This window comes from Clavelina lepadiformis, chromosome 1 (genome assembly GCF_947623445.1).
Source record: "Clavelina lepadiformis chromosome 1, kaClaLepa1.1, whole genome shotgun sequence".
In the NCBI taxonomy this organism is placed as follows: Eukaryota; Metazoa; Chordata; class Ascidiacea; order Aplousobranchia; family Clavelinidae; genus Clavelina; species Clavelina lepadiformis.
This window is the reverse complement of record NC_135240.1, coordinates 11,551,690-11,575,698: the sequence shown is the minus strand read 5'-3', so window position 1 is coordinate 11,575,698 and position 24,009 is coordinate 11,551,690. Positions and strand designations below refer to the sequence as shown.

At 34.2% G+C, this 24,009-nt stretch overlaps 3 protein-coding genes across 4 annotated transcripts; all 3 read right to left on the bottom strand.

Annotated features, from left to right (window-relative positions):
• Positions 1–1,575: 1,575 nt before the first annotated feature.
• Positions 1,576–8,623, bottom strand: LOC143472192 (peroxisomal acyl-coenzyme A oxidase 2-like). Of its 2 annotated transcripts, XM_076969943.1 has the most exons (16): positions 8,496–8,623; positions 8,140–8,333; positions 6,748–6,913; positions 6,348–6,499; positions 6,111–6,218; positions 5,767–5,886; positions 5,469–5,584; positions 4,582–4,754; positions 3,719–3,881; positions 3,524–3,625; positions 3,356–3,444; positions 3,143–3,292; positions 2,928–3,042; positions 2,704–2,850; positions 2,411–2,617; positions 1,576–2,263 (listed from the first exon to the last, which is right to left on the bottom strand). In XM_076969943.1, exons 2-16 carry the CDS (start codon positions 8,264–8,266, stop codon positions 2,174–2,176), a joined length of 2,025 nt encoding a protein of 674 aa, XP_076826058.1. In that variant the 5' UTR covers positions 8,267–8,333; positions 8,496–8,623; the 3' UTR covers positions 1,576–2,173. The 2 variants fall into 2 exon arrangements, with proteins under 2 accessions (XP_076826058.1, XP_076826059.1); XM_076969944.1 differs by lacking the exons at positions 8,140–8,333; positions 8,496–8,623 and adding an exon at positions 7,038–7,462.
• A 2,286-nt stretch (positions 8,624–10,909) lies between these two features.
• On the bottom strand, positions 10,910–16,493 carry LOC143472218 (peroxisomal acyl-coenzyme A oxidase 2-like). Its single transcript, XM_076969945.1, has 15 exons — positions 16,331–16,493; positions 16,037–16,202; positions 15,621–15,772; positions 15,343–15,450; positions 15,155–15,274; positions 14,903–15,018; positions 14,596–14,768; positions 14,362–14,524; positions 14,073–14,174; positions 13,848–13,936; positions 13,296–13,445; positions 12,326–12,440; positions 12,092–12,238; positions 11,765–11,971; positions 10,910–11,690 (listed from the first exon to the last, which is right to left on the bottom strand). The coding sequence occupies exons 1-15, from the start codon at positions 16,455–16,457 to the stop codon at positions 11,604–11,606; spliced, it is 2,022 nt and encodes a 673-aa protein (XP_076826060.1). The 5' UTR covers positions 16,458–16,493; the 3' UTR covers positions 10,910–11,603.
• A 4-nt stretch (positions 16,494–16,497) lies between these two features.
• On the bottom strand, positions 16,498–23,873 carry LOC143472175 (peroxisomal acyl-coenzyme A oxidase 1-like). The gene is made up of 16 exons (XM_076969942.1): positions 23,822–23,873; positions 22,826–22,974; positions 22,461–22,635; positions 21,682–21,836; positions 21,065–21,172; positions 20,677–20,796; positions 20,443–20,558; positions 19,717–19,889; positions 19,370–19,532; positions 19,166–19,267; positions 18,411–18,499; positions 18,128–18,280; positions 17,934–18,048; positions 17,712–17,858; positions 17,360–17,566; positions 16,498–17,285 (listed from the first exon to the last, which is right to left on the bottom strand). Exons 2-16 carry the CDS (start codon positions 22,947–22,949, stop codon positions 17,205–17,207), a joined length of 2,028 nt encoding a protein of 675 aa, XP_076826057.1. The 5' UTR covers positions 22,950–22,974; positions 23,822–23,873; the 3' UTR covers positions 16,498–17,204.
• Between the last annotated feature and the right edge of the window lie 136 nt (positions 23,874–24,009).

Here is a 24,009-nt window from a genome sequence, read left to right as displayed (position 1 = left end):
TAGCAATTGAAAGTAGGTGATTGTATCGCAAACCCAAAAACTACAAGAAATAGAAAATACATAGGCCTATCTATATTAATTGTAATGTTTCCATTGAGCACATTTTGTCCAATATTGACTATTATTTGCTGGTACGAATCACTTATTTATTCGGATTGGGCAGTGCTTATTGGCAAGTTTTATACTGGATGTACTGTGATGGTGATGGTAACTGGCTTGTTCAGGAAAGCGAATTTTACACCATTTATTTTTGTTCTTACGATATGATTAACTCTAAGTTATAAGTTTGCATTTGAATTGAATATACGTAGTAAAGGTTCATGTGTGGTTAAGTCTCTTATCTAAACCGTTGCATGCCAATAATAATAATTAATCAACTCAGCGCATTAACATAACATGATTGGCACATTTTCTCACTGAAATAAAATTAAAAACAAACCATTAAGAACACTTATAAAAAAAAACGTTAACAAACTATACTAATGCCGTGAGTTTTAACTAAAATAACAACTTTCACTTAAAAACTGAAAGCAATCAAGAAAAATCTGTGATAAGGGTTAGTGTTTCAATGCCAAATGGAAACCCACGTGTTCCAGGCCATCGCTTCATTGATGAAATTTTTGAGCAATTTATAATGAATTTCTTGGTGTTTTGGGGCATAGATGGCTGTTGTTTCAAGTCCTCTTAAAAATGCACCTTCCAAATTAAACTGTGATCAATGATCAGCAGCCAAGAATCGGATATTTTCCAGTAATATTTCATTTATCATTACGTTACAAAACCAGTAGGCCTACTTCTAAAAATAGTAATAGGCCTACCATGACTAAGCTCCGTTTGTGCATAAGAACAAGTGATATTAAAATTGCAGGCCAATGACAGCCATTTCGTGAGTTGTTCTTCAGAACCAAAAATTTCAAGAGAAGGCAAAAGCAAGACCATGTTCCGGCAAAGCTCTGCATATAAGGAATAAACATACAAAATCGAATAAATGTTTCTTAAAATAAAAGTCTGCACAAACATTAATTTAAAATTTTGCAACTTTCAAATTAGAGTCAAAGCTGGGAAGCAATATTTTGAATACTTTTGGAAAAATACATGTTTTAACAACAAACTAAAATTAACTGGAATTCAAATTTCACAAACATCACATTTTACACATGGTAATATACCTCAATGCATATCAATCATATACCATTTCTGTAGAGTTACTCAGTCAATCCTCTTTTGAACAGATATAGAATTCGTTTAACACCATTTTTAAAGCGTTCTTCTCTGTTTGTATGGGGCATGTGTGGGGTTTGTAAAACAGAGTCAGAGGTAACCATTTTATCTGCAATTTCATATTGATTTTTTTTACTTGACCTTCATAAAACCTACACATATTGCTATGAAACTTATAACCTTACCAAGGTTTTCTTCCAATTCTTGTCTGTTCTGTTCCACCATTCAGAATATTGGTTATTTCTTTGTCTGTAAATGATATAGTTTTCTTTCACAGGCTAGTAATATCATTTCCTTTGTCATCTTGGCCAGTTTTATACATTTTATACAACTGTTCAAATTTTAACCATAGAATCTGCACATATAACAAAATCATGATTTCAATGAAAGAATTTTATAAATGAGAGATTTAATTGCAAAACTTTTTTATTTCCAAAAGAATTTAGTTGAATGTTTTTTATATTGACATTTAGGAGTTTGCATGTTAAATTTAAATAGATAATAATACATATTTATTAATCACACACCAATTAAAACCAAGATAGAATTAAACGGACAACAAAATATTAATATTGCAAGTAAAAAATTACTTTAAAAAAAGACAACTTTTGGTTACGTTATTTTGTTATGTGATGATGTTGGTTTTCTTGTAGACAACGGTAAGATACACAATGATTGTTTATGAACGTAATCGCTGGTTCTATTAGTGATAAGAATAACTTTGTTTTCTGATTTACATAAAAGATAAAAGCAAAATTTTATGATCATACCACATGACAAAATTATAACAGTCACAAAAATGTTATGGTATGGTAGGTCAAGCAAGTAAGACAAACAATTAAAAAGGTATTTGTTAACGGCACTGAAAATAACACATAGATCAAACGTCTTCAACAATAACAGATCATTGATAACTCTAAAAATTTGCAACAAAAGCCTGGAAAATTTGTATTTATAACTTGGAGTTTCTTCCACGACCTTCTAATACATCTCTTCCTTCATGCAGATAAGGCTGAAGATATTGATAGCTATCCTGATGAACCTTAAGTTTTGCAGAGACTTGATTATTAACATTATAGTAAAACATAACATTTACATAATCAGAATAAGTGTCTTCTGCGGCCACTGTTCTTTAAGAACTATCTATTCAATGTCAGATCGATACCATCAACCTGTATGCACATACAACCTCAGTCTTATTCATTGGTGCTTGCTTTGCCCATTCAAACAGTCGTTCATAAACATTCCCATCATATGCTCCAAGGCAAGATTGTAGTATATCATCAGTAAAGTCAAAAGAATCCACAATTCCCACAGCATCAGGTCGAAGTTGTTTTAGAAGGTTGAATTCAGCTTCTTGAGCCAAATCACATTGTGCTGAAGTTAAACATCCAAACTACAAATAAAATTGAGATCAATGGAACATCCTTTAGTGTTAAGAACGCGGAATATCATAATCTGCAACATGAAGTATCATCATACCTTGACAAAGTCCCCACAATTGCTATTAATGTTATGCAAAGCATACAGTGCACAAAGTTGGGTTAATATTTTCTTAAGTGAGGCAGAACATGATAATTCACTGATATATGTTACACTGGTCCCAACAACATACTGCATGATATGAGCCTACAAAAGTGAGTTAGTGATTAATAGCAAGAAATTGCTAACAGTTAAGTAAGTGATACTGTGCTCTTATTGTATACCCTTGCTGCATTGATTAAAAGTGTGGCCATCATATTCCATGCATCATGAGCTGGCGTCCCATTTTTAACCATATTTTGCATTTTTTTCCCTGCGTGTTGCACAGCACACTTTGCCCTGCAAATTTCAGTCATGGATCAAGCTACTGTAAATGTGGCAGTTCAGAATAATAGCAGAATATTTATATTCATGTATAAACAAAACCAAAGATGTCCACCTGCGTTCATGAAGCTTGACCAAGACACTTGGTTCTTGCAAGTCTCCGAAAGTTTGAGCAGTACATGACATGTTTGAAAAATCACTGAGATACCATACTGAACCAGTCAATTTGTCTTTCTTTGCTTGGTCTGCACATTTTATCAAATATCTACAAATACAAAATCATTTTTTCTGGTTTGCTAAACACGATTTATACCTCATCATAACCAACCTTGCGCACTGTAGCTGCATTACTGTATTTTCACCCTCATATGTACAAGTAGCAAGCATTCTGTTCACAATAAATGGCAGACCACTTCCCTATAAAACAAAAAAGAGCATTCTTTGAACTGAGAATGTTCTACAACTTTTTGTGGTTCAAAAACACTTAGTCACTTACACAGGAGTAACCATGACCACCACACGCTCGTCTAACTATTTCCGCACCTGCTGCACCTTGTTCAGATAGACATGCTTTCATACCAGCAGAGAGTGCATGAAGCTAAAATTAACAATGTCTGTTATAAATTAATGTTATAAACAGGGCTTTAATGCAGTGTACACTTAAATGAACATTTTTTTCGTGTTGTACAACCTCTGGTAGCTGACTCGTATTTCCCTTTTCTACTTCAAGAGAATAGTCATGGTGCATTTTTACCAGCTGCTTTGCTGCAAAATGTGCCATAAACACAGTAGCAACTTGTGGGAGCAACTTATGCTGCTGAGCTACATAATCCAAAACTGGAACCTCTTCTTTACTATGGACAAATAATACATAAAAAATGTTTAATTAAATTATATTGGAAGCTAGCTAACTAGAAGCTGAAGCGACTGAAAAAACATTGACTCCAAATTATTCAGAGTTGGCAAACTGACTTTGCTATAAAGGAATTTTTCCTGGACTGATTAGTTTAATGTGAGTTACTGGAAATTTCGAGTTAGATGAGCTAAAGTTGATGGGTTTTCGCAGAATGCAGGAAACGAAATATACATAGGAAATTCCAATTTAGTATATCAATTTAAATAAAATAAAATTTATATTTAAATATCTTGAATAATTTATCAATTTGATAAGTATTCAAAATTGAAATATCTTGTTATGTTCCAAGTAAAGTTAAAATGTAATCTCGTTTGATGTTGATAAATAAATTAAAAATTACTAAGAAATTTACAAAACATGTATTATTAATTGTTTGCAACGCGATGAAATGCTCTGTGCTCAAACTTGATGAGTAGACATGCCAAATGCCAATATAATGAAACTAACAACAACACTATGTTAGTTTTATCAGTTTTTGGTTTGTACAATGCAGCTTGATAGCAAAGCACATTTGAAAAACAGATTTGACATTCTGCAGTTGAACTGAATTTAGCTAGATTAATCAGAATACTAGGCAATATATTCCCAAAAATAACTATCCTGTCTTTATATGTAGGCCTAAATCCTACATTTCTTACCTGGGATTGATAAGCCCCTGTCGCCTAACAGCTGAATACCTCACTGCAATTGTACAAGCTTTAGCAAGTGGCATAACAATCTCGTGTGCAATAAGGTTAACTCGGACTCGCACCATTGATCCATACATCAGGCGTTGATTTCCTTTTTTTATGTAAGTTCCATCGGGATGAACCTATAAATATTTAATAATTGACAAACAAAATAAACTTTCAATTACATATCTCTATGGTTAACTCCAAAAGAATGCTAAACTCTCCTATAATTTAAGGTATGTTAATAAATTAAAATAAAAGACCATTAGCTGTTTTGATTATTCTCATTTTTACATATCTGGTATTCAAGCTCTATCAAATTTGACTACTGAAGTCAAATTTTGTGCAACTGTATCATTAATCAATAACTGCTTGAAACAATAGTTTTAAAAATTGTAGCCAATCACTTTAACAATAGTCTACTAACTACTCTTTACTGAGTATTGCCTTGTTTATATTGTAACCTAGATATTTTTGTTTGCTTCAAACACCAAGAACTGGAAATTTATGTGTAAAACGTTGAGTAAAAATGTTGTTTGAACTATCCTTACAGAAAGATTACAAAGCTGAGATAACTTGTTCTTGGTGTCAAATAAAAATTAACACACTCATGTAGCTAGTTTGCAGTCAACATGTCAATAATACATTGTACACCATACCAGCAAAAATTGCATAAAAACATTTTTGCCAAAATCATCAGTTTGCTTTGGATACAACTTACTAAAAGAGAGGATGAAAACTTTTATTACAGCAAATTGTAATTCTAATTAAATTAATATCTAATTTTACAGGTTTACACAAAATTGAGAAAAGAACGTTACAAGAAAGAAACTTTGTTACATCAATATTCACACCTCGCTAAGTTTTGAAAGGAGATTTTCTCTTGGTATGCGAACATTCTGAAGATATAGGAAACCATTGTCAACAGATTCAAATGATAATTTAGCACCAATGTCTCCAACAGTAACTCCTAAAATATAAAACCAAACAACTAGTATATGGTAGTATAGTATATAAATGTATACTATAACTAGTATAGTATACATTTATAAATATTACCATAATATGCAAAATGTTCACCTTTTTAAATATACCTCCAACAAAATGGAATTCCTGCTCTATTTGATATGTATAAAATATTTAAATATGAACCTGGCAGAGGCTCATGGGTTGTCAAGTCACGTATCTGAACCATAAATCCATGCATGCCATACTTCTTTCCATCAATGACCAATTCGGCCATCAACAAAACATGGTTTGCAGACTTTCCCACTAAAATGAAGAATTTAGTTCAGTGACGCTATTGACAAAATGGCTATCAAATGAAGATCTGTTGACAATTTCATAATAAAGTATATGCGATATCACTTGAATGACTAAACAGCAATATCAAAACCTTAAAATTAAGCAAAACGAATTACATAAATATACTTTTCATCTGCTTGTTGGCACAGTTTGCAAACATATAATACTAGACAACAGTCCAAAATACTTACTGTCGCCAGGCCACCATTTCATAGCAGTGATTTTCGGACAATTAATAATGAACTCCTGATTAGCACGATCATATGTGGCAATAGTTTCCAATCCTCTTAGAAATGACCCTAACAGATATAGCGGGGTAACGTATAAGATAGTTTATCTAAGTGTAAGCAAAAGTTATTAAATAATCTAATACTTGAAAGTTCATAAACTGTAACACAACTTTCGTAGTGTGGTTTAGTGCAAAATACCATGACCAAGCTCAGTCTGTGCATATGTTCCAATGATTCTAAAGTCAGCAGCCAGAGGAAACCATTTTGCTATCTGTTCATTTGTACCATAACTCATAATGCATGGTATGAATACTCCAGCATGAATTATGAAAGTGAACTCTTTGATGGCCCTGTAAAGAACTGAAACTTAGCATAACTCCTTTAACAGGTCATGTATAGTATACAGCATTGTTTTCGTTATATAAACCATGCAAACTTTTTGTAAAATGCAATAAGATCCCCAATTGAAAAAGATAGTACACAATACATATGTTTGTAACAGTAAAGGGTCAGAATTTCAAAGCTAGAAAAGGTTTGACAAAACCATGAAAGTGGTAAACTAAAAACCATAAAAGTGGCAAACCAAAAATATATATACCGGGCAAGATATTTCATTTCTGGACCTACAGGAGTCCATCCTTCACGTGGAAGCAACACTTTTAGAGCGTAAAGAGTTCTCCGCATAGCTTCAGAAAATCGCTCCTCTCTAGTCATATGATTCAAGTTTCTGTGTTGCATTGATGTGTCATTTGCAATCACATTTTCTGTTGAAGTAAAAAATTGCTTTATTGTTTTAAAAGAAGATTTTGTTTGAATGGAAACGTTTGTTTCAAAGACTAAGTATCATATTTAAACTAATTTTTGTAAGAAACTTTGAAGAACAAGAACCTGAAACGCTGATAAATTCCACACTGAGTAGGAATTGAAACAACAAATATATAAGGACCTTTTTCATTTCTACATGTTACTCTGGTTTTAAACGCAAATGTTTGCATTCAACAACTTCGCAACCAAAATGCGATGAACGTGTCTAAATTTAATGCTTTTTGTTTTTGCGACTATTTCGAATAAAACAATTAAGTGACAACGACTTTAAGAGGCTGGGGATTCGCATTAACACCAAGACCATCGTGCAAAGTTTAAGGCAGATGAAGACAAATAGTTTTCCATGTCTAAATTATCTATTTACCACCTGCCGTTCAATATAGCCGGACGATCGCACTGCGCAGTCACAAGCGTATTACAACGGTAACCAAACAACCATTTACAAACATGTATCTTATCGATTCCGGTTTTGTTTTTTCTGTTTTGCTTAACTTTCAACGGTACGGGAAATTGGCACTGTTGCAACTGTTAATGCGACACTGTATGGTTGCCCTACATTGCATTTTTACGTATCCCTCTACCTAAATCCTAACGCCAGCATATTCGAAACGCCGTGATTAGAGACTTAATTAAAACCTTTTGCCAATATTTCTTTGAGAGTTCTGCCGAAAGTAGCCTAAACTTTAAGTATAACCAGAAAAGTTAAAAAGAATGGAGTTATTAAACAATTTAAAATTTTTGACCTTCTTTCTCTTGTGTAATGGGATTATTTTCCGTATACATATATATTTACCCGCTCTTGTATTGATATGTGTATCACAGGGGCCTAAGCCTTTACGCTGTAAGCAGTGTACTCGTCTATTTCTTTCGAGAAGTCTTTAGCGAAGAGATGCTGCAACGCTTAATAACCTTACGGGCAATTGGAATATTTTGGGCGGGAAAAGATTTACTTCATGCCGGCCAAAGCATTGTTTATACTTAGCAATACGCGCAAGTGGAACAACGAGTGGCAAATTCCAACCTTTTGTTCCTAAATTACTTTGAGTTATGAAAAATTTATACAATTGGGATACCGGTAACAACTCTCCATTGTATTTCATCCCAGAAGATTTAAAACATCTAAACATTTTTTCTCTGTTCATTTACACCAGCTGAGATAACTTACCAACTTTCCTTCGTATAGCAGTTTCCTCCTTATTGCCGTCCAAAATATTTGTCAATTCTTCCACAGAAAACGAAACTTTCTCTCTTTCCTTACATAGCAATTGCATTTCAGGTGTCACATTTGCCATTTCGCTTGCGTTATTTAACAAGTGTTAATCCTTAATTACCAACTTTTCACAGTGAATACGCCAGCAACTTGTAAAACAATAAATCAATTAATGCTTAACAGTCTTTACTAACAACACAATGCAGATATTACGATACGGTTATTTTATATATTGCAGCTGAGTTTAACTGAAAGCGCTTTGTGCTTTCATCAATCGACATTGCTTATAGCGGTGTTCGTATTAAACTCACCTTCACTCGCAATTTCAACAAAAATCAAACCGTTTCGAATTAAACTTAGGGAAACTTCGCTATAAACAAAGTTAGGTTATATTTAATTCAGGGTTTAAAACTTTCCACAGAATTAAATGCATTGATGTCATCCGTAGAAAAACAAATCTCCACTCTCACAAAAAAGACCCGCTTCTTATTGCAAAGTTAGAAAACACTAAATGTAAATCCTATAATATGACAACATGATGCATGTATTTTTCTGCGGGCCTAGTTCTTTTTTCTCTTTATATAAACGTTCAGTTTTGTCTCAATATTTCTTGGCAGCCTTACTGCAGGCTGCGCATTTAAAGCAGGATATTAAACAAGAGTCCGTCGTCCATGTGCTGTGTGACACGTTGTTTAACCAGTGCACTATAATTTACCTTTCAATCGGAGATAAATGGAATATTGTAATCGGATGCCAAGTTTCATTATGATAACAAATGAAATAGAAATGCTATTACATGCAGTTAATATACGACGATGTGAACAAGATCACACACGTTTCGTTAATTCGGGCTCATTTCAAACTGTTTAAAAAAACTTGGAGCGCTGGCGATTTATCGCTTTCGCCGAATGAAATCTCGAAATTTTAAATAGCGTAAGTTGTTTTGCGAGATGAGTGGTAACAAAACAAATGTCGTCTTTACACTTCTTATATAAAACAAATCATGTTGTGCGCACGAATCCAGCTGGGCGGATTGCGCTTAAGTCAAACTGATAGCGGAACAATATGGGTGGTTGCGGAAACGTTATGATATCACAATTCACATTTTTATCCTTGCATTGAGAAAAGGTTAGCACTGCACAAATCTGGCGATGATTCCTCATCACTAGGGCCATTTTTATTTTGACCTAAAAAAAATTTTTTTTGACTTTATTTTTATCAAATTTTGACTTTATTTTGACCTAACGAAATTGCTTATTTGTAAAGGCCACAGTTCTTCCTCCAGTTACCCAAACATAATATTTTGTCGATTTCACACCCAAACGTAATATTTTGTCGAAAAGTCAAGGTGTTTTATGGATTATAAAAAGTGCGTCGTGTTTTTTGGCGATAGTTTAGGTAGCTTGTGTTATTTTGTCCTTGTGAAAAGGGCACTTTGCCTCGATTTTCTCCACATGGTAAATTCTAATAAACAGCAAATTAAACAGGGAATGCTTGTTGTTGCTCCAATCCAGCTTGATGGCGTTTACTTTTCCTGTGGCTTTCAACAAAATACTTTTTATCGCACTTCACTATAACCTCGCAAATATTGCACCTTAAATCACCCCCGGGAGTTGCATTAAATACATCAGAAAAATCTCGACAAATCTGTCTAACTTTTGCTGAAGACGATTTAGCTTGCTTAGGCATTTTTGTATTACAGAATGTCAGCTATTCCTAAAATCCAAACTGTTGATCTTCGAAAATACTACGTTTATGAAGATGAAGTGTTTTATAAGAATTATTTAAATACGTAACAATCAATAAACAATGGACAATTTGCGATAAAAGTTACTGCTGATCCAAGTGGGCATTGTGACTTATTTCCTGCTTTTATGTGTTAATATGGTTTAATTGTGTCGCAGTTCCTGATTTACAATGCTTTCACGAGGATTTTTACAAGAATTACTCTCAAGAAACACAAAAACTTTGTAAAAAGCCATATTTTGACAAATTTTGACTTTATTGAAAATTTTGACTTTATTGTAAATTTTGACTTTATTTTGACCTATTAACTTCTTAGAAACACCCCCCTAGGTGCTGAAAACAACTTTATTCTTTGATTCGTGGTCAGACGAGGTCCTTAAAAATTTTTGACTTTATTGACTTTTGCGGGCCCTACTCATCACTCGTCTCTTTGCACTCTCCACTAGCATACATTTTTTATTGGGTTTCCGATTTTTTTACATTGTATGGTATTGCCTGGTTAGAGAAACTGTTCATCAGGACGTTAATTCCTTTCTCAAGGAGATAGTAATGCTAACGCACAGGGAATCGAAGCATGCTCTCATTTTTCTAGCCAGGCGCTTTAATCGCTGCGGTACCGAGCTGACTTGCACTCTTGATATGTGTTTTGTATAAATTACCCGGGAGTGACGTAAAATTTTAAAAGCATCATCAAAACCGTATGTGCTGTATAATCAGAATTAAACATTTATCATATTATTATTATTCAAATAAGTGACTGCATTTTATGCTTTACAACATACCCATTCCAGGGGTCTAAATCGACTGAATACCATGCAAGTCAGCGCAGTTGCTTCAGCGTTTCATTTCATACCCGACCCAGTCAATTGCACTTAATTCAATGGTTTTATGCATTAACAATAAAACTACAAAAATATTTCCTAGTTTGTACCTAAAAACGCATACAATTATATCTTCTACAGTAGATTAAACATATGGCTACGCTTAATATAGTATATTGCATTTGCAAAAGTTGTTTATCTGTATTGGTAAGGTATATTACAGTGGACAATATTGTAAGCAAAATTAATATGGCATGAAATCAGACCAAGAAATTTGTGCGCATGAAAACGAATAAATAATTGCATAACTTGATAAAACAGTTACGAAAACCAATGATTCTTGAATTACATATTAAACTTTTGACACAGTTAATTAAAAAAAAACACTTTTGCAATAAAATATCAGCAACGACAGTGAGCAATACAAATGATTAATGTGAAGTTTTATACTTATACTGCAATTATATAAATGGAAAATATAACAAGAAACTTAAAGTGAGCATTAAAGTAATGGAAAAAAATTTTGATACCACACACAATATTAGGGATTGCACAAAACAAGGTTAAAATTTTACTTTGGTAAGTTTTATTTGTAAGAACCAACAAATAAATCTACTGATAATATTGTGATGGTGAATCCAAATGAACAGTTATCGTTTAAGGCATGGCATTCCATATAACTCAATACATTTTGCTTGAGGTAATTATTTACAACAGAGGGACATGAATATGAGACCTTTACATTATTGAATAAAAAATTAACATTAGCACTACACGAACATGTAACGAAATTTCAAACATATTAAAGCATTCAAAATCACAAAAAGATTAAGTTTTCTTGATACCATGACACTAGAGCTTAGACTTGGCAGCTCCTTCTAAAACGTCACGACCTTTGTGCAAATACGGTCTTAGTAATTGGTAGCTATCTTGGTGCACCTGTAACACAATCAGTATTATTCTGTAAAACACAAAAAGAAATAGAAAAAGTATATTAAAACTAATTAAAGTACCTCAGTCCTGTTCATTGGTGCTTCTTTGGCCCATTCAAATAACCTTTCATACACATTCCCATCATAAGCCCCGAGACAAGACTGCAAAATGTCATCAGTGAAGTCAAAGGCATCAACAATCCCGACTGCGTCTGGGCGAAGGATCCCAAGAAGATAAACTTCTGTGTCATGAGCAATGTCACACTGTGCTGAATTTAGACAACCATTCTGCGAATTAAAGTAGTGGTGATGTATGATCCAAAAATGCTTCGAAAAAATGAGTTTTTGCAGAGGCAAATAAATAATCAGTTACTTATATAACCACAGATCCAATATGCAATGTCATACCGTTATAAAGTCACCAGGGCTATTATTGATATGATGTAGGGCATACAAAGCACATAGTTGAGTTAGTATCTTTTTCACTGGATCTGAACAAGTCAAGTCATTTACAAACTTACAACTCGTTTCCACTAGATACTGCATGATATGTTCCTAAATAATGGAAACGTTACAGATTACAAAATCTTGGCAGATTACAACCTATACTTCTTCATCCTCGCCACAATTAAAATGCGGTACCTTTGCAGCTCTAATTAGAAAAGGGGCGACCATATTCCAAGCATTGTGCATAGGCAATCCGCTTCTGATTTTTTGTTGCAATTTGCTTGCTGCTTGTTGAATAACGCATTTTGCTCTATGAGTATTACAATACAAATTAGCTATAGCATAGTCAATGCAAACTAAAATCGACCAAAAATGCTATTCAAACACATTGGAACTCAAACAAAACTTATAACAAATCGAAATATCAGGCTAAATGTACTGTATTTACGGGATCACGACATATGGCCGTGAACAAACTCGCCGGCGACAACTGGTTGTGGACAACTGACCGGCAACAAATTGGCCGGCGATCAAATTAACCGTGACGTAAACTGGCCGGCGATAAAATTAACCGTCGATAAATTGGCCGGCGATCAAATTAACCGGCGACAAATTGGCCGTCAAAAGGCCAAAATTCTAATTCACTATCTAGTCGCTATCTAGTCACTATCCAATTTAGTATGTGTATTGCAGTCAAGGTTGCCACTCGTAGAGTTTTTTGGCCCCTTGTAGGGTGTAGGGTGACCCTACGGGTTTTTCACCTTTATTCATAGATTTCCTATTACATGCATTTTCCCGGTCTAGACGAGTTGTTTGATGAGATTATGAAACAATGCGTTGTAGCCTATCTCATGTAGTAACAATGGACTCATTGCCATAACAATGGACACTTTAGTTAAGTAAATTGTCAGATTGAAGCTGTACGTCAGGACTCCCACGGTCAATTTTCATTCCGGTAAGTCTGTTCCCGGTTAGTTTGTTCGCGGTCAATTTACATCACAGTCAGTTTGTTCGCGGTCAATTTACGTCACGTTCAGTTGACCCCGGTGAGTTTGTTCGCGGTCATTTTCCCGCGGCCATATGTCGTGGAACCTGTATTTACTGTTACAAAACTATTTCTCTACTAATTCCAACTACATTACTGTATCTGTGTAATTGTATATACCTGTTTTCATAGCATTTCATGAGTATGTTTAATGACAGAAAATCGTCTGAAGTTCGAGCAGGACACACTCCACTTGAAGAGTCATTTAGATAAGCAACAGTGCCAGTTAATTTCTTGTCTCTTGCCTTATCAGCACACTTCATGAGATATCTAGAAAGACGGATTTAGAAACTGCTGTCTTCTATACCGGGGATCCTCAAACTTTATAGTTCTGCGACTCCATTTTGGAAATTTCTATGCGACCCCTTGATGGGTAGATAAACTACAAGTTAAAGATATTAAAACAATAAAGGTCTAATTATAAACCTCAAGTGGTGTTTTTGTCTCTGGAAAAATCATACAAATGCACACATTCCACCAAAGTATAGTAACTGTCGCCTACAGTAACAAAAGAACCGCATAATGGAAACAGCAAAGCGAATAAAAAATTAACAGAAAACCATTGAATTTATCAAAATTGAATTCGTTTCACGACCCTAAACGGGGTCGCTACAAACAGTTTGAGAAGCCCTGTTTCATACAATTTGCATAACTTGTAGAATATAATTTCACCTTGCACATTGCAGATACATGACAGTATTTTCTCCTTCGTATGTGCATGATGCCAACATCCTATTTACAATAAACGGTAATCCACTTCCCTGCGTGAAGAAAATTGGACACATTTTGCTTTGAAGGTATTTTTTTAACGGTAATGTTGGCTTACGACAGATTGGCTGGCATACAATATATTATTCAAAACCTAAACCCAGCATCTAAAGCAAACGTTATGCTCACGTAAGAATATCCATGACCACCACAGGCTCTTCGAAGTATTTCAGCACCCATAGTGCTTTGTTCGGTCAACATTGCTTTTAACCCGGCAGACAGCGCATGAAGCTAACAACAACAGAGCACTGTGAAGTCTATCCAATTAACTAGCAGCCAATTTGAGCTTACTTCACTATACTTCTAAAATTGCAAAAGTAGTTTCTGTACTTTTCAGTAATTTGTTTTTTATCAATATTTTTTTACCATTTATTCAAGAATATACTCCATCAAGTATCAATGGCACCAAGTGTTATACCTCAGGTAGTTGCTCAATATCTCCAGAATCCACTTTTTTCAAAAATATCACATACATTTTGATAAGTTGTTTGGAAGCAAAATTGGCAACATATGCTGTGGCAACTTGCGGAAGTAGTTTGTGTTGCTGAGAAACATAATTTAAAACTGGGACTTCATCCTTACTGAAAAATACACAACATGAATTATACTACGACGTTTTGATTTCTGGACAGACAAGTAAATAAGAACTAACTTAGGATCCAACAATCCTTGACGTCTCACAGCAGAATATCTTACGGCAATTGTACAAGCTTTGGAAAGAGGCATGACAACTTCACTTCCAAGTAAGCCAACTCGAAGCCTTACCATGGATCCATACATAAGCCTATCACTTGCCTTCTTGGTATAAGTTCCATCAGGTGCAACCTTGAACGGTAAAGCAATTTAAGTTGTGGACCAACATGATCTAAATTCTAAATACAACAAATTATAACACTAAAGCTTATTCTCTGAAACACCAAAACTAACCCAGCTCAAAGATATAAATACAACTGTCTCACCTGTGCCAACTTTGACAAAAGATTTTCTCTGGGTACTCGAACACTTCGCAGATACAAAAAGCCATTATCAACGGTTTCAAACGAAACCTTGGTTCCAATATCCCCAACTGTCACACCTGATGTATAAAACTTTGATTGACAATAAATTTACAGTATATCACAACATGAACAACACTGCACTTCAAAACTTTGAAGATGTGTGCAAAAGAAGCTGCTTTGAGCGAGCTAAAATTTGCATTTGTGAAATATCACCTGGCAGAGGCTCATGGGTTGTCAAGTCACGTATCTGAACCATAAATCCATGCATGCCATACTTCTTTCCATCAATGACCAATTCGGCCATCAAAAAAACATGGTTTGCAGACTTTCCCACTTAAAAATAATTGCAATAATCTGAATGTGACATGACGTTGTAGTTACAGATTGAAGCAAGCACTCACTCTCTCCAGGCCACCATTTCATAGCTGAAATTCTGGGACAATTGATAACAAACTCCTGAGTTGCACGGTCATAGGTAGCAACAGTTTCCAATCCTCTTAAAAAAGTGCCTGCATTCAAACACAGTAAAAGTGCCAAAATCTTACAGGTAAAACAAACTTCATCCAACTAAAAATAGCTCACACAGTAATTACTAAAGTTTCTTCTACATAGCACACTTTAGAAGGTATGTAATTAACATGAATATAGATTATAGCACAGTAAAGCTTCTTTATCTTACCATGCCCAAGTTCAGTCTGGGCATATGTTCCAATGATATTCAAGTTAGCAGCTAACTTATGCCACTTTTCAGCTTGTTCTTTTGTGCCAAAACTTTTCATGGATGGAACAAACGCACCACTGTGCACAACAAAGCTTCTTTCTTTTAATGCACTATATAAACAAATGGAGCAAAATGAGGACTGTAACATAATCACAATCTGCTGAAGTTACTACATATATTTTAATGTATTAGTAATCGCTGATTATAGAAATTCATTTTATACGAACATGATCTGTTCCAAAATGTCATTACACATTCCCCAATATTTTGTCCTACTGAAAATTATCTTGAAAAAGTCATAATTGTAATCTTTCATAACTGCATAAGTACAAAATTAAAAAAGCTATTACTGAATGTTATATAAACATACATACCGTTCAAAATATCTAGCTTCTCGACTTTGGCTTGTCCAACCCATGCGTGGACATAACGTTTTGAGAAAATATACAGTTCTTCGGATGCTTTCTGTGAATCTCTCTTCCCTGGACATGTGAAGCAAGCTTTTGTGTTTTAATACAGGATCATTTTCAATGATGTGTTCTGCAAAATTAGCTCGATGAAAACTTTCTTCATTGCAATCATAAAGTTCTTGTAATTGCACATAAAATTATCCAAGCAAGATGTTTTTACTTCTGCTCTAAATTTTTTAACCAAATGTTTAAACCCACCTACTCGTCTCCTAATTGCAGTTTCTTCTCGGCTTCCATCTATAATATTAGTAAGCTCTTCTACAGAAAATGATATGTTTTTTCTTTCCATATCAATCAATTTCATTTCTGTTGTCATACTAGCCATGTTGATATTTAAAAGGTTACTACAACAAATCCCTATGTAACTGCAATTAATATCAAAAAAGTTTTATTTCCAAATTAATTAAATACAGATTTAAAGTCTAGTATGTTATTATTTTGAAAACCCTTAACTGCTCAGTCATCACTCAGTGGCGAATGGATAAATACTGTTCATAATTGCAATATGTACATCACGTATCAAAGTTAATAATTGCTCAGAAAACAAACAAGGCACAATTACTGTAGGCCAGGTCAAACAGCCACGCATAAATTATTAGGGTTGAGTGCATCACACGAAGCTATTGTAAGCCTTTGTTTAGTGCACAAGTATACAGCTTATACAATTAAATTTTTATATTAGACACAAATATAAAAATACTGGTTAACATTGCATTTGATTACCTTTATAAAACACCTAATATCATTTGATTTTGAAGAATGTGTTATACAAAGGTATTTAAAGATGAAAAGTTTGACATATGTATTATTTCATATTGCACATGTTTATAAAGTGATTGCAAGTCACCTAAAGGATACTTAATTTGTCATTTTTAAAAAGAAAAGGACCAAGTGTCATTGCATCACAATCAAAGAAAAATCTATTACAACTGGCAAGCTTTCTAGCTTGCTCTTGGCACTTAATGAAACAAATACACAAACATAAGTTGAAAACAAAGACCAAGAAGCAGAGCAACAATTACAAGAACAAACAAAAAGAGATGAATAACCGCAGTCCGAATTATTGTCCGGACTATAATTTCGACATTTTCTTCAGAATATCTCTCCCCTTGTGCAAATGTGGTTTTAAATATTTATATGTTTCTTCATGCACCTTGAAAAAATCTGGGCTTTACAAATATACAACAAAAATACAAAATATAAAAATGTGTTGAGCTTCAAACCTACCTCATCTTTGTTCATGGGAGAATTTTTGGCATTTTCAAACAATCTTTCATAAACATTTCCATCATAAGCACCAAGGCAGGAATTAAGAATTTCATCACGAAAATCAAATGAATCAACAAGACCAACAACATTTTTCCTAAGATCCTGCAGCAAATCCACCTCCACACGTTCCATCAAAGTGCACTGCTCCCCATTAAGATATCCATCCTTGGTGTTTGAAACAATATGTCAACAGGTAAATTCAATAGTCATGAGACTGAATACAAGATTTTTTATATTCTTGCAAAACCAGATGCAGAATCTGGGTTAGAACATACAATTTGATGTCTTTTCCTGTATTTTTCCTAATTACCTTGAGTAAGTTTGTAGCATTGTTGTTTATGTTATATATGCCATACAGTGCACACAACTTGAGCAAAACATCTCGAATAGGTGGAGAACAATAGGTTTCATTTATAAAATCCAGAAATGTTGAAAAAATGTATTGCAACATATGTGCCTGTAACCACAATAAAATTTCTGTTTACCGCTTTGTAACAAATGCGCCAATCGTCACAAAATGTAAAATACAGACCTTGACAACATTGACAAGTTGAACTGATGATATATTCCACACATCCATTTGATTCATCCCTTTTGAAGCTATATACTGCATATAAGTGGCTGTTTCCAGTAACATTGCCTGTGCTCTATCAAAAACTATGGTTTTAGGTTCATCACAAAACTAACTGTTCCAATATTAAGATAATACAACCCCATTTTACATACTTATGCTGTAAACAGGCTAAAAGAATATTTGGGTTGATAAAATCTTCTTTTTTGTTAGCTCGACATTTGTTTTGGATTTCAGCTGAAAGGTATTTTACAGAGCCTTCCAAGGGTTGACCCATAAACACCTTTTGTGCACACCGAAGTAAATGTCTAAAAAAAATTAATAAAAATTATTCATGAAATAGATCATTTTTATAGTACATAATATGAAGTACAAACTTCCATATACAATAATTCCATAATTGAGCGGTTTTGCAAGATAAAGAAATTAAAAAATTACCTAGCACAAAACAGGTACATGACCGTGTTATCTCCTTCATAAGTACAGGAAGGAATTGCTCGTTGAAGAAGTGCAGGAAGACCACTAGACTGGAGGAAATAAGGAAATAAAAACTGTCATTACAGATAATAGAGTTCAAATAACAACTGGCTACTAATTCTATGTCAGGTAGTAAATAGTCAAAACCATCCAGATCAGTTAAGAAGTAAAGTTCGGTATCAAATTATGGATAAGTGGGATGTGCCATAATCAACATTCCCTTTAAGGCTAAGCTGGGTGCTTGCATGAGCAGAGGCTGCATACATGTACACTGCACAATTAAAATTTTAAGGGAACATTGGCCGTAAAAAAAAACTGTTCGGATTTGCGTGAACCCGAATCATGAAAGTTAATCGGATATGATCAAATACTCAATTTGATCTATTCAATCTGATCTTATCAGCATGAAATTGTATAACTTCAAGAATATTTCGCACAATTTGGCAGACATCTTGACACAACCACTAAAAATTTGCTTTTTGTCATAAACTATAATTAAATTGTGATTAAAAACCATCATTTGTTTGATAAATTACTTTTATCGTAAGAAGTGCTGTCCCTATTTACACCGTGCCCCAAAAATAGATCGTCAGTTTTCACCAAATTCAATATTCTATACATAATGCTATATTGGAGTTAGCCATTGTCAGTATTCATGTTCATTTAAATTGTGCACACAAATGTAAATTCAAGTACATCCCAAGTAAATTCAGTACATGAGCAAATCCATGTCCACCACAAGCTCTTCGGACAGTCTCAATCCCTTCCACACTCTGCTCTGTCATGCTTGCTTTTACTCCAGCAGTGACAAAGTGAAGCTTAAATCATGTAATTTAAGGTGATCATTTTGAAAAATTAAATAACCAAAAAATTTCTATTCTCACAATCACATCAAGTACCAGAAATAAATTATACTTCACCTCCGTTAAGTTACCAACTTTCCCTTTATCTAAATCTTGGAGGAATTGATTGTAAATTGCTTGAACATGTTGTATGGTAAAATGCATTGCATAGGCTGTGGCAATTTGAGAAATGATTTTGTGCTGTTGTGTGACATACTCAATCACTTGAATTTCAGGCTTGCTGTTTAAATATAACAACATTAAAATGATTATAATGAAGCTGAAAATTCGACTACATTTGAAGATAAAAGTGTTTGATCGAAATTTCCTTGAAAGGTGAAAAAATTGTATGTGGTCAATCGTCATGTAAAATACTGTAAACATAATGCTATAATATTTTGACATTACCCTAGCCTCAATTTTACCTTGGTTGCAATGATCCTTGTCGTCTGACACAACTGTATCTTGCAGCAATTGTGCAGGCCTTTTCGAGACCAAGGACAGCTTCCCCTTTGGTCATAAGTACTCGCAAGTTTACCATAGACGCATGCATCAGTTTTGTGTCTCCTTTTTTTATGTACGTACCATCAGCTGAGACCTTGTGAAAATACAATCATGTATTTATTACAAAATAGGCTAGTAAGGCTAAAAATCACACATGTTAGTTGGTTATTTATAGAAAGTTCTGGGAATTACTGTAGATTAACTATTGTATATGAATTACAATGTTTTGCAATCTTTAATTATATTATTATAGCATTTAGGTGCATTTAAACTATGCATATAGAATAGACATCACATTAAGGACAAATTTAGACCAGCGATACTCATCGCTTACATGCTACAGTATATCCCATGGGTGTTATATACGAAATTAACCCTAGGCACATCATGAAGGCTCCCAAGACCTTGAAAGTCCTGTTCAAGTACGAAACAATATAAGCTAAGTATTGTATTTTATTCAAAGTACCTGACAGCAGAATGTCACAAAATCAAACAATTTTACATCAACTGATTTAATTATACATTTGGGAATGTTGCATCTTCAAGGGTTTGCACAAAATAAAATAAGTGAAAAGGTTTAATGCAGCTATAAAATGCAACTTGTTGGCATTTGTACAAAATACATTTTATTGGTAGTTCTTGCCTACCTCTGCATATCTAGCAAGCATATTCGCTTTTGGAATCCTGACTGATTTAAAACTTAGGTATCCATTATCAGAGCCACCCATAGACATGAGAGAACCAATACTACCCACAGTGACTCCTAAAAAAATAAGGTAAAATTTTAAGGGAGGGCACAGACATACGTAATTTATTACTGCACCATTCAATGTGTAAACAACAAACATACTAATGACAGATTAAATGATTTCAACTTGTACCAGGCATTGGACGATGTGATGTTAAATCACGTATCTGCACAAGGAACGCATGCATGCCATATGATTTTCCTTGTATAATGAGCTGAGCCATTACCAGGGCATGGTTAGCTCCTTTTCCCACTTTAAAAATATAAACCAATCATGACGTAGTTCAACTAGTTCTGGATATCAAAGTTAAATCCAAAATTTTTCAACAGTTATGACTGAAATGTCTATAAAAATTCATAAAAAGGTTTGTGCGACAAGTAGTCAATTAATTAAATAGGCCAGTCTCATTGCCAGTTTGGTCACTCTTAAATTTTAAGTGACTACACACCACATACTACAACAGCATGCTACAATGTTATTGCTTGCAGACCCCACATAATGCATATTTATACGAGCTTACATTCTCCAGGCCACCATTTCATTGATGTTAACTTAGGAGAGTGTAAGACAAATTCTTGCCTTTTCTGATCAAACGTTGCAGTTGTTTCCAGTTCACGAAGATTTGTGCCTAAAACAGTTCATTTAGTCAATGATGTGTGATAAGATTGAGTTTAGTGTGGACAATGGACATGCACAGTTAGAAACTCCAACAGCAAGAAATGTTTATGCTGCAGACTGCAATATGTACTGTACATGCTTACTACAGTACAAATAGTGTGGCAACCCAGAATTGCATGCATAAAATTTTAAAACAGACATTTCCTTGTTCCCAATTGGTTCCAGAAGAAACTAAATGGGTGTCATCTCACATTTTTACCACATGCTTCTACTAAAAATACTTTATAAATATAAAATTGAAGTGAGTGCAAAAAGAATTGAGTGCAACAAATGAAGTTAACGATATATAAAATAACTATATATACAATACACTGAACACAGTAGTATTATGTTGAATAATACTACTGTAAAAACAACAATGGTGAATATTATCCATGCATGTTTCACGTCAATACATGATGATTACACATCGCATACTTTATGACAGTGTTGCAGTTGTACATTAAAATCAATAAATACCATGGCCAAGTTCAGTTTGAGCATAACAACCCAAAATGAAGTATTCTTTCCCGAGTGTGTACCACTTGGCTACCTGTTCCTTTGTGCCAAGCTGTGCAACGCTGGGAATAAATGCACTTGCATGCAGCATCAGAGAAGTAGCCATTCCCACGGTTCTGCAAGATTAATTGTACTGATGATACTTTATAACAGGGGTGGCCAAACTGCGGCTCTTTCAGCCTTTGATTGCGGCTCTTTAATGAATTAGCATTGTTGAATTAGACATGCATTTTCCCGGTCTAGACGAGTTGTTTGATCAGATTATGAAACAATGCGTTCTATCACACGTAGTAACAATGGACTCATTGTTAGTAATAATCAAATTACACTCCAAAAAGTACATTATTGTTTAGAAGTGTGCTAACTTGTACACTGTAGTTAAGTAAACTGTCAGATTGAAGCTGTACGTCAGGGTTGACCTAGTTTTAAGTCTTGGTTACGGTTATACTAATAATTGCAAAAAGAGTTGGTGAAGCCCAGGTGGAGACTCATAGTATCACCACGCAGCTCTAATGTTAATCAATAGCTACACTTCGTCGTGAGTGAATAAATTTGTGTTTTTTATTGTGTTTGTGTTGTGGCTCTTTTAAAACTGGAATTTGTTATATGCGGCTCGAGCATCAAGCAGGTCTGGCCACCCCTGCTTTATAACATATGTATGCGATTCAACAATATTGCACTGTATATGCTAAAGACAGGATAAGATTACCGATCCCACAAACTTGCACTGAAATTACAACCTTGGCAAAAATTCAAGTTCAGGGCACCGAGAGTCGGTAAAGTCCCAGGACATTTTTTTAGCCAGATCCGTGTAAAAGTAAATCATTCTCTTCACACCATGATTATGTTGCTGCTGAGGACTCATGCAGCTAATATCTTCAGGTTTCATACGAGGATCCGACAAAATGACTTTCTCTTTAAAAAATTTAAGAAAGTAAAACATGGAGATTTTTACGTTTTATTCACAAGGCCTGTATAATGTATATATATAATTCAAAATCAATTATTTCAGTTTCTAAACTTTTCAAAACAGTAAGTAAACAAAAAGTTAAATCAATAGGACATATACAATAGTTGTGAGATGTAACTCAACTTATTGACCTACCGATACTCTGTCGGAGATCAGTTTTATATTTTCCTCCATCCAAAAGATGGGTCATCTCCTCAAGAGAAAACGTTGTCTTCTCTCTCTCATCCATTAATAGCATACATTCTTCAGATTTCGACATATTTTAGTCATGGAAATAGTATAACCTGAACGGATTAGTATTGTAAATAGTTTTGTTCCTACACTAATTTGATCATACGGATTATGGGTATCAGTGCAGAAATGCATAACCACAACATGCATTTGTGTACTAGACCCCAGCTCAAATTAACATTATTTGGTTGCGCATTTCCGCAGTAGACCCAAATTATGTTTGCTTAATCGAAAACTGAATTAAGAAGTCAATAAAATAATAAATACATTTTGTTGGCAAAGGTTGAAATTAAATCTGAATGTAATCTTAAGGACTTCATTACTCAAATCTGTATGCATAAATGGCATTTTTTAGTTTTTTACAAATTTTTATTTTACATATATTAATTATATTTATTATTGCTATTGCATTCCTCAGATATCTTGGTTGCCTTTTCACATAAACTAGTGTTTTTGTCTCTTCAAAAATGTTGGTCAATTGCTAATTGGTAGAGGTAATGCATTTATATGTTCATGTTTCACTAGTTCCAGTTATAATAAAATTTGGGGTCTAGTGCAGAAGTGTACACCGTGGCATCCGCAGGATGGATTTGAATGCTAGACCCCATTGCTCGAGCTTTTGCTTTTCTACAAAGAAAAGAGTGCACTCATTTCACCGCTCCCACTCTTTTTAACAGTTAAGTATTTTCACAGACAGTAACTCGGAAAGGGTCTATCGTGACGTGATTATATAGGTTGTGCACTAAACCCCAAATTTGTTTATTGCTTTTTTCAGTCATTTCATGCCAGAAAAACACACTTCTATAAAATTGGATCATAATCATACGCACTTTTGGCTGAAAATGCTAGTAGGCCTACAACACAATAACTATGCTGTAAATCGGTCAGTGACATACCCACCTGATCCAATTCTATTGTTTCCCTATTGAGTCCTTGCACTTCACAAATTGTGTATCTCTCTTTTCTTGGTGAAGGGGAGAAGAAAAAGTTTAGAAACTAAAGATCGATAAAGAAAAAGGTTCCAAATATGTTTACATCACGTGATCGTCAAAGTATGCCTTTGCTTGGCGCGAAAAGCACTTTTAGGC